This window comes from Haliotis cracherodii, unplaced genomic scaffold (assembly GCF_022045235.1).
Source record: "Haliotis cracherodii isolate W230 unplaced genomic scaffold, xgHalCrac1.p SCAF_11, whole genome shotgun sequence".
Classification (NCBI taxonomy): domain Eukaryota; kingdom Metazoa; phylum Mollusca; class Gastropoda; order Lepetellida; family Haliotidae; genus Haliotis; species Haliotis cracherodii.
The window spans coordinates 9,142,483-9,158,201 of record NW_027266266.1 but is presented as its reverse complement, the minus strand read 5'-3'; the positions used below and the strand labels follow the sequence as shown (position 1 = coordinate 9,158,201).

The window sequence follows — 15,719 nt, the reverse complement described above, 5'->3', positions numbered from 1 at the left end:
TTTTTCAGGTGGAGTGAGTGAGTATGTTTTTACGCCGATTTAGCAATATTCCAGCAATATCACGACAGGGGACACTAGAAATGGGCTTCACACATTGTAACCATGTTGGTATTCGAACCCGGGTCTTCAGGTGGACAACTGACTAACGTTTGAATATGTTTACCATTGGTGCCACCTTTGGGGCAGGATACGCTTACCCTCTAGCAAACACTTCGTGTCATCACTATTTGATAGTGTTTCATAAAAAACGGGGGCGGTCGGGTAGCCTAGTGGTTAAAGCGTTCGCTCGTCACGCCGAAGACCCGGGTTCGATTCCCGACATGGGTACAATGTGTGAAGCCCATTTCTGGTGTCACCCGCCGTGATACTGCTGGAATATTGCTAAAATCGGCGTAAAACCATACTCACCCACTCACTCACTCAAAAAAAAACGTGTCCATGGTATAGCCGGAATCGTACAATGGACCTTTATCAGAGATTCCTTTTGATTATGGAAATGTTTTTGTCGCTTGGACGTAGAAGGTTTTGGAGCGACTAAATATACATATACTGACAACAAACATGAAGGGATCATTTACTTAAATCATTTATTTAAGTTCCTTGAACATGTCCTTGAACGTTTCCTTGAACCTCTTCATGAAAGTCCATCACTTGCTCCTTGGGCCTGTGGGATATCAACATATGCAACCCACTTAGCTACAGTCATACACAACTGTATGCAACCCACTTAGCTACAGTCATACACAACTGTATGCAACCAACTTAGCTTCTGTCATATACAAACGTATGCAACCCACTTAGTTTCAGTCATACACAACTGTATGCAACCCACTTAGCTACAGTCATACACAACTGTATGCAACCCACTTAGCTACAGTCATACACAACTGTATGCAACCAACTTAGTTTCAGTCATACACAACTGTATGTAACCAACTTAGCTACAGTCATACACAACTGTATGTAACCCACTTAGCTACAGTCATACACAACTGTATGTAACCAACTTAGCTTCTGTCATATACAAATGTATGCAACCCACTTAGCTACAGTCATACACAACTGTATGTAACCCACTTAGTTTCAGTCATAAACAACTGTATGTAACCCACTTAGTTTCAGTCATACACAACTGTATGTAACCCACTTAGTTTCAGTCATACACAACTGTATGTAACCCACTTAGCTACAGTCATACACAACTGTATGTAACCAACTTAGCTTCTGTCATATACAAATGTATGCAACCCACTTAGTTTCAGTCATACACAACTGTATGTAACCCACTTAGTTTCAGTCATACACAACTGTATGTAACCCACTTAGTTTCAGTCATACACAACTGTATGCAACCCCCTTAGCTTCAGTCATACACAACGGTATGCAACCAACTTAGCTTCTGTCATATACAAATGTATACAACCCACTTAGTTTCAGTCATATACAACTGTATGCAACCCACTTAGCTACAGTCATACACAACTGTATGTAACCAACTTAGCTTCAGTCATACACAACTGTATGTAACCAACTTAGCTTCTGTCATATACAAATGTATGCAACCCACTTAGTTTCAGTCATACACAACTGTATGTAACCCACTTAGCTTCAGTCATACACAACTGTATGTAACCCACTTAGCTACACTCATACACAACTGTATGTAACCCACTTAGCTGTATTGATACACAAACTGTATAAAACCTATTTAGCTGTATTATTACACAAACTGTCTAAAAATCATTTAGCTGTTCTGATACACACCTGTATGCAACCCACTTAGCTATATTAATGCACAAACTGTATAAAAACTATTTAGCTGTATTTATACACAAAATGTATAAAAAACATTAAGCAGTATTAATACATAAACTGTATAAAAACCATTAGCTGTAGTGATAAACAAACTGTATGCAACCCATTTACCTGTACTGATACACAACCAATACAACCTGCCTAGCCGTACTGATACACAACTAATACAACCCGCCTAGCCGTACTGATACACAGCTAACACAACCCGCCTAACCGTACTGATAGACAACTAATACAACCCGCCTAGCCGTACTGATACACAACAAATACAACCTGCCTAGCCGTATTGATACACAAATAATACAACCCGTCTAGCCGTACTGATTCACAACTAATACAACCCGCCTAGCCGTACTGATACACAACTAATACAACCCGCCTAGCCGTACTGATTCACAACTAATACAACCCGCCTAGCCATGCTGATACACAGCTAATACAACCCGTCTAGCCGTACTGATTCACAACAAATACAACCTGCCTAGCCGTACTGATACACAACTAATACAACCCGCCTAACCGTACTGATACACAGCTAATACAACCCGCCTAGCCGTGCTGATACACAACTAATACAACCCACCTAGCCGTGCTGATACACAACTAACACAACCCGCCTAGCCGTACTGATACACAACTCATACAACCCACCTAACCGTACTGATACACAACTAATACAACCTAACAAAACCTACCAAAACAAATATCATGGCGACTCAGAGTCCTTGCATCATCTACTTAAGTGAAAACTTAGAGATGATTTTAATGAGATTGTGTAAAAAGGCAAAATTGCTATGAAAAGAGAACTGAAAAATGAGGTGTTCACGAAATATTTAGCCTGTCTTGCTCTTACGGTAGCAGGTAGAGATCCCTTCCCTTAAGCCAAAAGTTAAACGGAACGTGCGTTCAAACAATAAAGCGTGAAACTGTCGATTTTCACATTCGGGGGTAGCATCCTTTGTGACAGATGCCACTGACGGGGTAGGATACGCTTTCTTTTTCGCGAACATTACGCTGAAATTGTTTGATGCATCTCATCACATCCCAATTGCGAGGATCGATGTTCACGATGTCAATAATTGGATTGTCTGGTCTAGACTCGATTATTTACAGACAACCGTCATATAGCTGAAATACTGGTGAGTGTTGCGACAAGCAAACAAACAAACAAACAAACAAACAAACATTCTTTCAACTTACAGAGTCCCATTAGGTAAAGGCGTATTATGTTAAGGTCTGCAAGAGACGTGCCTCCGTCTATGTAAGAACATCGCTCGATGATCGAAGTCACACAATTTATGGCACGTTTCACGTCCCTGTCAACATTGAAATAAGAAATAGAGGATGAGTGACAGTATTTTATCAGGATATGAAGTTACAACTGTGAAAACAAAGGAGGCAAAGCAGAGTCCCGTTATTCCTAACCATTGGAAACTATTCCTTTATATCCCGATGTAGAACTGTCTCGAGTTCCCCATTAACACCCAAGAGTTTTATCAGGAAAATGTGAAAAGATGTGTGCAGCTTATTGTTTCCTACAATATTAAGGATAATTTGTCAAATAACAAATTTTTATTTTCATATATATAACGGGCATAAATAGGTGCACTCACAGTATAAATCAAAAGGCTCTTTTAAATGAAATCAAATGAAATAATAAATTTTAGGATCTGTCTTGAAGTTATTAATACACCGAATGGGTTGCTTTCCCAGTTGTATTGAAACATGTACTTTAGATACCATGGGATTGGGGGGTAATATTTTAATACGCACCACTCATGTCTCCTCCATTGTTTGATGACGTCATTAAAGGTACAGTGACGTCAGAATGAACCATAGGTATTTGTGACAATATCGTGCTTTTCAAGATTGTCTGGATACTTACCCGCACATTATAGTCATTGCGTCGAAAAAGGTGTGCATTCTGTGTAAGCATCTCTTGGTATCATTTGAGGAACATCGTCCAGATCTGGAAACTTCTCTTTTAACGCCCGAACCTGAATAACCTCGAAGTATTACATGTTGTATGTCTGTCGTGTGTTAATGAATATGCAATGCCATATTGAATGTTAAATTTACATCGAAAACACCAGTAGATATTGATTATCGACAATATTGAAAATGTATCATTAAGTTCTCATTGCGATCTCTTTCTACGTGTACACCTGAAACTATTAATGTGACGCGGCATGTTTCTTGAATGTCCGAATCACATGGTAAACAGGGTTATTCTGTCAATAACCACAACATGTTTAAACATATGAATTCATCGATAGGAAACATCACTGAGGAATTAGAACGGGTAGAAATAATATGAAATGTTAAAAGCATAACAGTTATATACGTAATGAGTATACTCTCAACTTCCCCATTATCAGCTTCCTGACCCAAGGTAGAGTAACATCGGCTATTCACACGAAGTAAAACTACATTCGATGCGGTGACAAATATTGATCTTTTAACTGTACACCTTAGCATATCGTCTCCAGATTACACAGAAAGCAAGGGAAAGAGGACTGGGCATGAAGGTCCACCTTGTCTTGTACCCTCTTTGTTTTATGTTTTTCAAAATTTGGTGCCAAGTCTGTTGGACAGAATCAAATGCTATAAAACAGACAAAACCAGAAGAGAACGTTATTTAAAACTCATCAGATTCAATAACTAAATCTATCAGACTATTCGTGTACAAACAGGTGAAAACATGCACGAACAGCTGGTCAGTGTTGGAATCCAGTCACGTGGATACATGCACGAACAGCTTGCCAGTGTTAGAACCCAGTCACGTATATACGTGCACGAACATCTGGCCAGTGTTAGAACCCAGTCACGTATATACGTGCACGAACATCTGGCCAGTGTTGGAACCCAGTCACGTATATACGTGCACGAACATCTGGCCTGTGTTGGAACCCAGGCACGTGGATACATGCACGGAGAGCTGGCCAGTGTTAGAACCCAGTCACGTATATACGTGCACGAACAGCTGGCCAGTGTTGGAACCCAGTCACGTATATACGTGCACGAACAGCTGGCCAGTGTTGGAACCCAGTCACGTGGATACGTGCTCGAATAGCTGGCCAGTGTTAGAACTCAGTCACGTATATACATGCACGGAGAGCTGGCCAGTGTTGGAACCCAGTCACGTATATACGTGCACGAACAGCTGGCCAGTGTTGGAACCCAGTCACGTATATACGTGCACGAACATCTGGCCATAGTTGGAACCCAGTCACATGGATACGTGCACGAACAGCTGGCCAGTGTTGAAACCCAGTCACGTATATACGTGCACGAACATCTGGCCATAGTTGGAACCCAGTCACGTGGATACGTGCACGAACAGCTGGCCAGTGTTAGAACCCAGTCACGTATATACATGCACGAACATCTGGCCAGTGTTGGAACCCAGTCACGTATATACGTGCACGAACATCTGGCCAGTGTTGGAACCCAGTCACGTATATACGTGCACGAACAGCTGGCCAGTGTTGGAACCCAGTCACGTATATACGTGCACGAACTGCTGGCCAGTGTTGGAACCCAGTCACGTATATACGTGCACGAACATCTGGCCAGTGTTGGAACCCAGTCACGTATATACATGCACGAACTGCTGGCCAGTGTTGGAACCCAGTCACCTTTATACGTGCACGAACTGCTGGCCAGTGTTGGAACCCAGTCACGTATATACATGCACGGAGAGCTGGCCAGTGTTGGAACCCAGTCACGTATATACATGCACGAACTGCTGGCCAGTGTTGGAACCCAGTCACGTGGATACGTGCTCGAACAGCTGGCCAGTGTTAGAACCCAGTCACGTATATACATGCACGGAGAGCTGGCCAGTGTTGGAACCCAGTCACGTATATACGTGCACGAACATCTGGTCAGAGTTGGAACCCAGTCACGTGGATACATGCACGGAGAGCTGGCCAGTGTTGAAACCCAGTCACGTATATACATGAACGAACAGCTGGTCAGTGTTGAAACACAGTCACGTATATACATGCACGAACAGCTGGTCAGTGTTGGAACCCAATAACGTATATACGTGCACGAACAGCTGGCCAGTGTTGAAACACAGTCACGAATATTCATGCACGAACAGCTGGCCAGTGTTAGAACCCAGTCACGTATATACATGCACGAACAGCTGGTCAGTGTTGAAACACAGTCACGTATATACGTGCACGAAGAGCTGGTCAGTGTTGAAACACAGTCACGTATATACGTGCACGAGGAGCTGGTCAGTGTTGGAGCCCAGTCACGTATATACGTGCACGAAGAGCTGATCAGTGTTGAAACCCAGTCACGTATATACGTGCACGAAGAGCTGGTCAGTGCTGGAACCCAGTAACGTATATACGTGCACGAAGAGCTGATCAGTGTTGGAAGCTGTAATGATACACAACTGTATACAATCCATTAAACTGTAGTGATACACGATTGTATACAACCCATTTACCTGTAGTGATACACAACTGTATACAACCCATTAAGCTGTAGTGATACACAACTGTATACAACCCATTTACCTGTATTGATACACAACTGTATACAACCCATTAAGCTGTAGTGATACACAACTGTATACAATCCATTAAACTATAGTGATACACGATTGTATACAACCCATTTACCTGTAGTGATACACAACTGTATACAACCCATTAAGCTGTAGTGATACACAACTGTATACAACCCATTTACCTGTATTGATACACAACTGTATACAACCCATTAAGCTGTAGTGATACACAACTGTATACAACCCAAAAAGCTGCAGTGATACACAACTGTATACAACCCATTAAGCTGTAGTGATACACAACTGTATACAACCCAAAAAGCTGTAGTGATACACAACTGTATACAACCCAAAAAGCTGTAATGATACACAACTGTATTCAACCCATTAAACTGGATTGATACACATCTGTATACAACCCCTTTACCTGTATTGATACACAACTGTATACAACCCAATTACCTGTATTGATACACAACTGTATACAACCCATTAAGCTGTAGTGTGGTCAGCTGTTTTCAACCCATTAAGCTTTATTGAAACACATATATATACAACTCATTAAGCTGTATTGATACACATCTGTATACAACCCATTTACCTGTATTGATACCCAACTGTATACAACCAATTAAGCTGTAGTGATTCACAACTGTAAACAACCTATTTACCTGTATTGATACACAGCTGTATACAACCCATTTACCTGTATTGATACATAACTGTAAACAATCCATTAAGCTGTAGTGATACACAACTGTATACAACCCATTAAGCTGTACACACATAATAAATAAAAATATTGTTCAAAGCGTCGTAGAACCCAACGGACCAATTCACTTATAACATCAAATATGACAGTTGTTCTGATTTCAGGGCATATCGATCCAGATTACCTAACATTCAGTTGCCCTAAATCTGCTCTAGAATACAAACATATCATTGCTTCATCAACACATTATAGAGCTTCAGGTGTTTTAATGGGGTTTAACGTTGCATTCAAGATTATTTCACTTATCTAGCTACGTGCATGTATGTGTGTGTGTGGCTGCATGTACTAGTCCTGCCTGTTGCCGGTTGTGCCAGCCCACTGACATATGCCACAGTTTAAAATGGACACCTCAACCAGACATATTACACTGACTCCGAGTCGGCGAATGCTTGTTTCATCCACTTAATGCCGTGCATCAGGCAGGGTAATGATAAGTATCAGATTTTAACGTATTCTGGTGTGACGCATCCAGGGGTTAGAACCACCAACCTTCCACTCTCTGAGGAGACCCTCTATCCTGTGGCTCATCCGGAGTTTCTCCATCGCCAGGCACCGGAGTGGTCTCAACACCTGCAAGTAGAAGCCGACATTTTGTATTACAGCACATGTCACTTTGATGTCATATTCTCTTTCACGTATCCCGTATGTTAAAAAATGTATCGTGAGGCAAAAGCTTCACTAGTAAGTATACACGAGCTGTTTTCCTTCATAATGATCATGACAGTTACGGACTGTACCGTCAAAATCATCGTTTTTCTCTCGTTTGAATAGGGTAAACAGGTAAAGCCGCTTTACCACTAGACCACGGAGATGGTCTCTGATGCGACCCGTGAAGATCCGAGTTAGAATTGGTCTTCAGCAACCCATTCTTGTCAAACGAGGCGACTAATGGGATAGGGTGGTCAGACACGCTGAAATTGGTTGATGCATCTCATCACATCCCAATTGCGTGGATCGATGTTCACGATGTCAATAATTGGATTATCTGGTCTAGACTCGATTACTTACAGACAACCGTTATATAGCTGAAATATTACTGAGTGCTGCGACAAGCAAACAAACAAACAAACAAACATTCTTTCAACTTACAGAGTCCCATCAAGTGAGAGCGTATTAAATCAAGGTCTGCAAGAAACGTGCCTCCGTCTATGTTAGAACATCGCTCGAAGGTCGAAGTCACACAATTTATGGCACGTGTCACGTCCCTGTCAACATTGAAGTAATAGACAGAGGATGAGTCACAGTATTTTATCAGGATATGAAGTTACAACTGTGAAAACAAAGGAGGCAAAGCAGAGTCCCGTTATAACTATTGGAAACTATTCCTCTATATCCCCATGTAGAATTGTCACGAGTTCCCCATTAACACCCAAGAGTTTTATCAGGAAAATGTGAAAATATGCGTGCAGCTTATTGTTTCCTACAATATTTAGGATAATTTGTCAAACAACAAATTTTTATTTTCATATATATAACGGGCATAAATAGGTGCACTCACAGTATAAATCAAAAGGCTCTTTTAAATGAAAACAAATGAAATAATAAATTTTATGATCTGTCTTGAAGTTAATAATACAAACAGAGGGGTTGCTTTCCTAGTTGTATTGAAACATATACTTTAGATACCATGGGGTTGGGGGTAATATTTTGATACGCACCACTCAAGTCTCCTCCATTGTTTGATGACGTCATTAAAGGTACAATGACGTCAGAATGAACCATAGGTATTGGTGACAATATCTTGCTTTTGAAGATTGTCTAGATACTTACCCGCATATTATAGTCGATTCGTCCAAAAAGGAGTACACTACTTGAAAGCATCCCTCTACTTTTTGGATATCACCAGGGGAACATGATCCAGATCTTGAAACGTCTCTCTTCACGCCCGAACCTGAATAACCTCGAAGTATTACATGTTGTATGTCTGTCGTGTGTTAATGAATATGCAATGCCATATTGAATGTTAAATTTACATCGAAAACACCAGTAGATATTGATTATCGACAATATTGAAAATGTATCATTAAGTTCTCGTTGCGACCTCTTTCTACGTGTACACCTGAAACTATTAATGTGACGCGGCATGTTTCTTGAATGTCCGAATCACATGGTAAACAGGGTTATTCTGTCAATAACCACAACATATGTATGAATCGATAGAAAATATCACGGATGAATTAAAATGGGCAGAAATAATATGGAATTATAAACGCATAAGAGTTATAGTGTTTGAGTTTGGTGTTACGCCGCTCTTAGCAATATTCCAGCAATATCACGGCGGGGACACCAGAAATATAACAGTTATAGACGTAATGAGTATACTCTCAACTTCCCCATCACCAGCTTCCTGACCCAAGGAAGAGTAACATCGGCTATAAACCCGAAGTAAAACTACATTCGATGTGGTGACAAATATTCATTGTTTTAACTGATCACCTAAACATATCTCCTCCAGATTACACAGAAAGCAAGGTCAAGAGGACTGGGCATGGATGTCCGCCTTGTCTGACACCATGTTTGTATTATATCTAATTGTAACAACGCAAATAACTGGTGGTGTATACAAATTGTAATAACGCAAATAGCTTACGGTGTATACCAATTGTAATCACGTGAATATCATATTGGTTATACTGAGAGTTACAGTCGTCTTAAGCTGACAATAAAGCAATTGCTTGGGTGTCTATGTGTAATAATGAATGATTCAGGCTTTGGGGTTTGATTCTTAACAATGATTGGACATAAATTGGCAATTGTACAATTATACCGATTGTACTCGTATAGTACGAAAACTATCCAGACCACATCTTAGTTGAGATGAATGGAGTCATCTACAGACTTACTGCTACCATTGTCTCATGCATTAAATAATATCAAAACAGTAATTTCGCAATCAGTTATAGTCCATCTGCTTGAGAAGCGTCGCGTCAATCCACGTGACAATGACGGGGCTATCTCTCTCGTTGATATCCCCTGTTTTAAATGATTAGAAGGGGTTACTCCACTGATGATCATACCTTGGCCTATATTCAAAAATATTGTTTCCGAAGAAAATGTAAAATCTCTGCAGCCTTTGCCGACTTCAGAGAGCGTTCGAGTCCGTTAATCGTCCAAAAATGTGGCACTGTTTACAGCGAGTCGGCTTAAATGTGAACATGTTGACAATGGTACAAACAATATATGTTTGTGTGTCATCACGTGTACGCTGACATGGCGAACTAACGGTGTATGTGTACTTCACCAACGTTGTGAAGCAGCTATGCATTGTAAAAACCAATCTGTTTGTCTTTTCATCAAGGAGTTATCACAGGAAAGTTAATCAATCAGTCAGTATATTCGGTAATAAGGCCTCAAGTGCTGCATGAAATAATATTTACAGGTAAGAAGAACGAAGACAGATGGTATCTTTAACATAATTGGCTAAGTTATCATTCTAAGCAGTATGTCTTTACGATTATTACAGTCAGTAATATAGTCTAAATGTTGGAAATATTTTGAGCGAATATCTTCATAAATAGGGCAAACAAGAATGAAATCAATTTCAACTGCCCTTAACTTGCACAATGGACAAAACCGGAGTGTCTTATCGATGCCATCCCTCCTTCCTGTGTTCTGTATAATTCACAGTTCTCCAGTACGTAAAAGGGTAAGGATACGCCGCTTTTCTTTTGATAATGCATTTAATAGATACGGTTCAATGATAACGATGTCTTAAATAACGAATACAGTTCTAATTTCGAGGATCCAGACACTTCAGAATACCATGTTTGTACAATGCATAACCCTCAGTATAAACTCACTTATTAAATATTCAGGATCACAAGCACCTTGAAATTCCCGCACATGTCCGAAGCCATGAGAATATAACATATTCTTAATAGCCGAAACCCATGTATTCCTACTAACGGCATGAAACATAACATATCGTAAACCCGTTTTGGAAATCTCTCTGGAGACATATTAAAAAGCTTAAACCAGTTTCTTAAACATCTTCTGTAAGAATCAATATAAATAACATATCGACCACATTCTCCGAGCACTGGACATAGGTTCAGACTAGATTTAACAGAAAAAATATCACTGCCGAACCATTGAAACTTTTTCCATTCTGTATGTCCTATATCATAAGGCACTTGGGGTACACGTGGTTAAACGTGTCCGGGCTCCGGCTCGTGGTAAAAAACCTAACGCGGGGCGCATAAAGCCCCATGTACCCCGAGTGATCCTGCGACAACCAATTTATCTTACCGACATGTTTAATGTGACATTGTAAAATAACAATGTCAAAATTGCTAGAAAACAGCAGTGCGATTGAGCGGCTTTTGCTATATTAGTGACTTCCATTGACTCAGAACAAGCCTGCAGGTTTTGCTTCGAAGCTGGATATAAAGGATTCATTCTGCCTCTCAGAAATCCACGTACAGCCTGTTTTACTCGTGGCGGCATACAAAGTATTTATCACGATCACGTGGACCAATCCGATCTCATCATTCTGACATGGAGGTATGGTAAAGAAGATTCTGTGTGGATTCTTTAATGATTTGAGGAACAAATTACATCCCTGCTATTTACTTACAATGGAAACTTCTTTGCACCAATTTACTATTGAGAAAATAATTGTTGACCTCAAATTGACACACATATATGTACAATTTGACATATGCATGCATATAATATCTTGTCTATTGTCCGGAGGCCTTGAATACAATAAACTATCTGGATCTGGATCTGATGCAGGATTTATGAAATACTAAACAATTAAGCAAGGTAATTACTTCGACAAAATCACACCCTTCCTGTTGTTAACCTTCTTGGTGTGACCTTATGAGCTAGTGAATTACTTATGATCTAGCTGCCATGCTAACTGAACTTGATGTTGTAAAGTACCTCATGTAATGTTAAAACTGCAGTGAAAATTAAACTAGTTGTTGCACAATACTTCACTTTTCTTTGGAACTGTACTGAAAACGAAATCAGTTTTTGCACAATACTTCACTTTTCTTTGGAACTGTACTGATAACGAAATCAGTTTTTGCACAATACTTCACTTTGTTTTGGAACTGTACTGAAAACGAAATCAGTTTTTGCACAATACTTCACTTTATTTTGGAACTCTACTGATAACGAAATCAGTTTTTGCACAATACTTCACTTTGTTTTGGAACTGTACTGATAACGAAATCAGTTTTTGCACAATACTTCACTTTGTTTTGGAACTGTACTGAAAACGAAATCAGTTTTTGCACAATACTTCACTTTGTTTTGGAACTGTACTGAAAACGAAATCAGTTTTTGCACAATGCTTCACTTTGTTTTGGAACTGTACTGAAAACGAAATTAGTTGTTGCACAATGCTTCACTTTGTTTTGGAACTGAACTGATAACGAAATTAGTTGTTGCACAATACTTCACTTTGTTTTGGAACTGTACTGATAACGAAATTAGTTGTTGCACAATACTTCACTTTGTTCTGGAACTGTACTGAAAACGAAATCAGTTGTTGGACAGACTTCACATTGTTTTGGAACTGTAGTGAAATCAGTCATGTGATTGAATGAATTAGTGGCAGGCTTTCTTGAGATTGAGTTAATTTATTTATTGCACATGACAGGGTTCTAGTAGTGAGCGACAGATACCTTGGAATGCATGTGGTATTTGATTATATGTAGCGTTCCATAGCGACCAATTATAACTATTTCACCTGTACAAACCTGTAAAATCACACTAAATATGTAATGTGATAATGAAAACGCTCAATGCTGTTGATTAAATCACGTGAACAAACTTGGAACATTACACTCAGGTGAGGTGAGGTGAAATGGGATTTAACGTCGCGTCCAAGATTATTGCACTTATATGTGTGTGTTTGTGTGGCTGTTTGTACTAGTCCGGACTGATCCCGATTTATAGTGCTAGCTCACTGAGATACCATGCCGCAGTTTAACATGAATATCCCACCCAGACACAGTATACTGACTCCGAGCCGACCAGTCCTTGTTTTAGCCCCTTAATGCTTAGCACCAGACAGGGTAACAATAGGTACCATCTTTTAACGTTGGCGGGAATCGAACCCCGGACCTTCCGCTCTCAGGGCGGACGCTCTACCACTAGACCACGGAGGCGGTCACATTGCACTCAGAGTATGTTTTATGATGGGTAACGACCCAGGCCGAATTGGAATGACCTAATCACGTGTACAAACTTACAAAAATATAATCCATCCAATTTGTACTTTGATGTTGTATAACGCCCAATGACTTAGAATGTCTAAATAATCTGTACAAACTTGGAGACCCGTGAAGATCCGGGCTAGAATAGGTCTGCAGCAACAAATGCTTGCCGTTAAAGGCAAACTCGGTATAGTTCTCTCAAATTGTTATTTGGGGATGCATCAGTGAGTGAGTGAGTAGGGTTTTACGCCGCTTTTAGCAATATTCCAGCAATATCACGGCGGGGGACACCAGAAAGGGGCTTCACACATTGTACCCATGTCGGGAATCGAACCCGGGTCTTCGGCGTGACGAGCGAACGCCTTAACCATTAGGCTACCCGACCACCCCTGGGGATGCATGAGGCCCCATACCAATGCGATATGTCTAATAAAAAATGTCTAAAAATAATATAAATCTTGAACTCACCCAATGCAGAAATGGCGAGCAGGAAAATGTTTGGCAACATTGTTGTGGCGCGTCCCTATTCACGTTCCCAGTGTTTAGCGGTCTTTATACCTCCATTACCGACCTGAAAGGTCAAACGCATAGCCGGCTATTGCTGTCATGGTTGACATTATGATTTGTTAACTTATATAATTTACACTTAAAGCCAATTTAATGAAGGTTATAATGCTATATTACGTCAAGTACACGTTATTTCCAATATCATAGAATGGCCAAATGATTCTTCGGAATTACCGCATCTGAAACTATATTTATTATGTTTATAATTGTTGTATTTTGCTGCGTAGAAACATCTGGCTGAAATTGTTTCAATGCCTATATATTATCGCTTCAGAATCTCTATGAGCCTTATATATACATACACGCTCATAGGCAGTGCATTGCTAAATATTGCCAGAGACTGTCCGCATATTAAGTAGGATATCTACAACACTAAAAAATTCTTAGTTTATTCTAAAACGTACATAATACGAAATACGCTTCCCCAGAACCTCACTCTTTCATTCAATCGACCCGTGAAGATTCCGGGGTAGAATAGGACTTCAGCAACCCATGCTTGCCGTAAAAGGCGACTATGTTTGTCGTAAAAGGCGACTAACGGGATCGGGTGGTCAGGCTGGCTGACTTGGTTGATGCATGTCATCGATCCCAATTGTGTGGATCGATGCTCATGATATTAATCACTGGATTGTCTGGTCCAGACTCGATTATTTACAGACCGCCGTCATATAGCTGGAATATTGCTGAGTGCGGCGTTAAACAACAAACAAACAAACAAACAAACCAACCAACCATTGATGTTCCAAGAAGATTTATTGTTACGTTTAACCATTTAAAAGCGGAAGATGGATGGACGGGTTTCACACATGAGGAAATGAATGAACTGTTTTCAACGGAAGGCGGCATCATCAATTGTACCACTGATGATTCAAAATAATTTGAAAATATTGTAAGTCTGTGCAATAGCTTACGCTACAAGAGTTATTGCCAAAGTAATTACCGATTGCCAGTACACCTCTAAACCTTTAAAGGTCAGTAGGGTAGCTTTGTGGTTAAAGCGTTCGCACGTCACGCCCGGTTTCCGTTCCCAACATGGATACACTAGGAGAAGCGGAATAAACCCCAACTCACTCACTCACTCTAAACTTCTAATGCCTTGAACACAATGGCTATATATAAACGTTTGTTTCTCCGGCCTTCATCATTCACCTGCCCCAGTGGATTCTGCCGCATCTTGATGTTTCTTTCTGGTGGTTGGTTGGTTTGTTGTTTAACGCCGCACTCAGCAATATTCCAGTTATATGACGGCCCTCTGTAAAATAATCGAGTCTGGACCAGACAATCCAGTGATTGACCTCATGAGCATCGATCCACGCAATTGGGATCGATGACATGCATCAACCAAGTCAGCGAGCCTGACCACCCGAATCCCGTTAGTCGCCTTTTACGACAAGCATAGTCGCCTTTTACGGAATCTTCACGGGTCTCTTTCTGTGGGAACTCCGGGTACGAATATCTGCAGGCCCCAACAACCTATGCTTGTCGTAAGAGGCAAATAAATGGATTGGGTGATCAGACGCGTTGACTTGGTTGATATCCCAATTGCGTGGATCGATGCTCAGGATGTCACTCCCTTGGTTGTCTTGTTCAGACTCGATTATTTCCAGGCCGACGCATATAGCTGGATTATTGATGGGTGGCGTGGAGCAACATTTTAAAAAAGCAATATGTGCGTCCCCCTGATCAACGTCTATACTATCCCTCGGGGCACGGGTGGCCCTGTCGTCTAAGGCGCCGCGATTCACTATGCAGAGTTGCGTCCCTTGGGCACGCCAGATAAAATATGATTGTGGGTTCAAATTCCGGTTCACCCTGATTATGTTTCTAGGTTTGTCAGCACAATACCCGTGCTCGTGGGTTTCCCCGA

General features: G+C 40.7%; 1 protein-coding gene across 1 annotated transcript; it reads right to left on the bottom strand.

Moving 5' to 3' along the window:
* Positions 1–576: 576 nt before the first annotated feature.
* Positions 577–13,817, bottom strand: LOC139456201 (uncharacterized). Its single transcript, XM_071237754.1, has 7 exons — positions 13,754–13,817; positions 8,886–9,006; positions 8,205–8,320; positions 7,605–7,685; positions 3,701–3,812; positions 3,016–3,131; positions 577–664 (listed from the first exon to the last, which is right to left on the bottom strand). Exons 1-7 carry the CDS (start codon positions 13,791–13,793, stop codon positions 648–650), a joined length of 603 nt encoding a protein of 200 aa, XP_071093855.1. The 5' UTR covers positions 13,794–13,817; the 3' UTR covers positions 577–647.
* Positions 13,818–15,719: the final 1,902 nt, after the last annotated feature.

Excerpts from the sequence above, each read along its gene's own strand:
- LOC139456201 (XM_071237754.1), bottom strand. The coding sequence starts at position 13,793 with ATGTTGCCAAACATTTTCCTGCTCGCCATTTCTGCATTGG. Across the intron at positions 7,686-8,204 it reads CTCTCACTTGATGGGACTCT|GTGTTGAGACCACTCCGGTG; the intron begins GTAAGTTGAAAG and ends TTCTACTTGCAG. Across the intron at positions 3,132-3,700 it reads GCAATGACTATAATGTGCGG|GGACGTGAAACGTGCCATAA; the intron begins GTAAGTATCCAG and ends CAATGTTGACAG.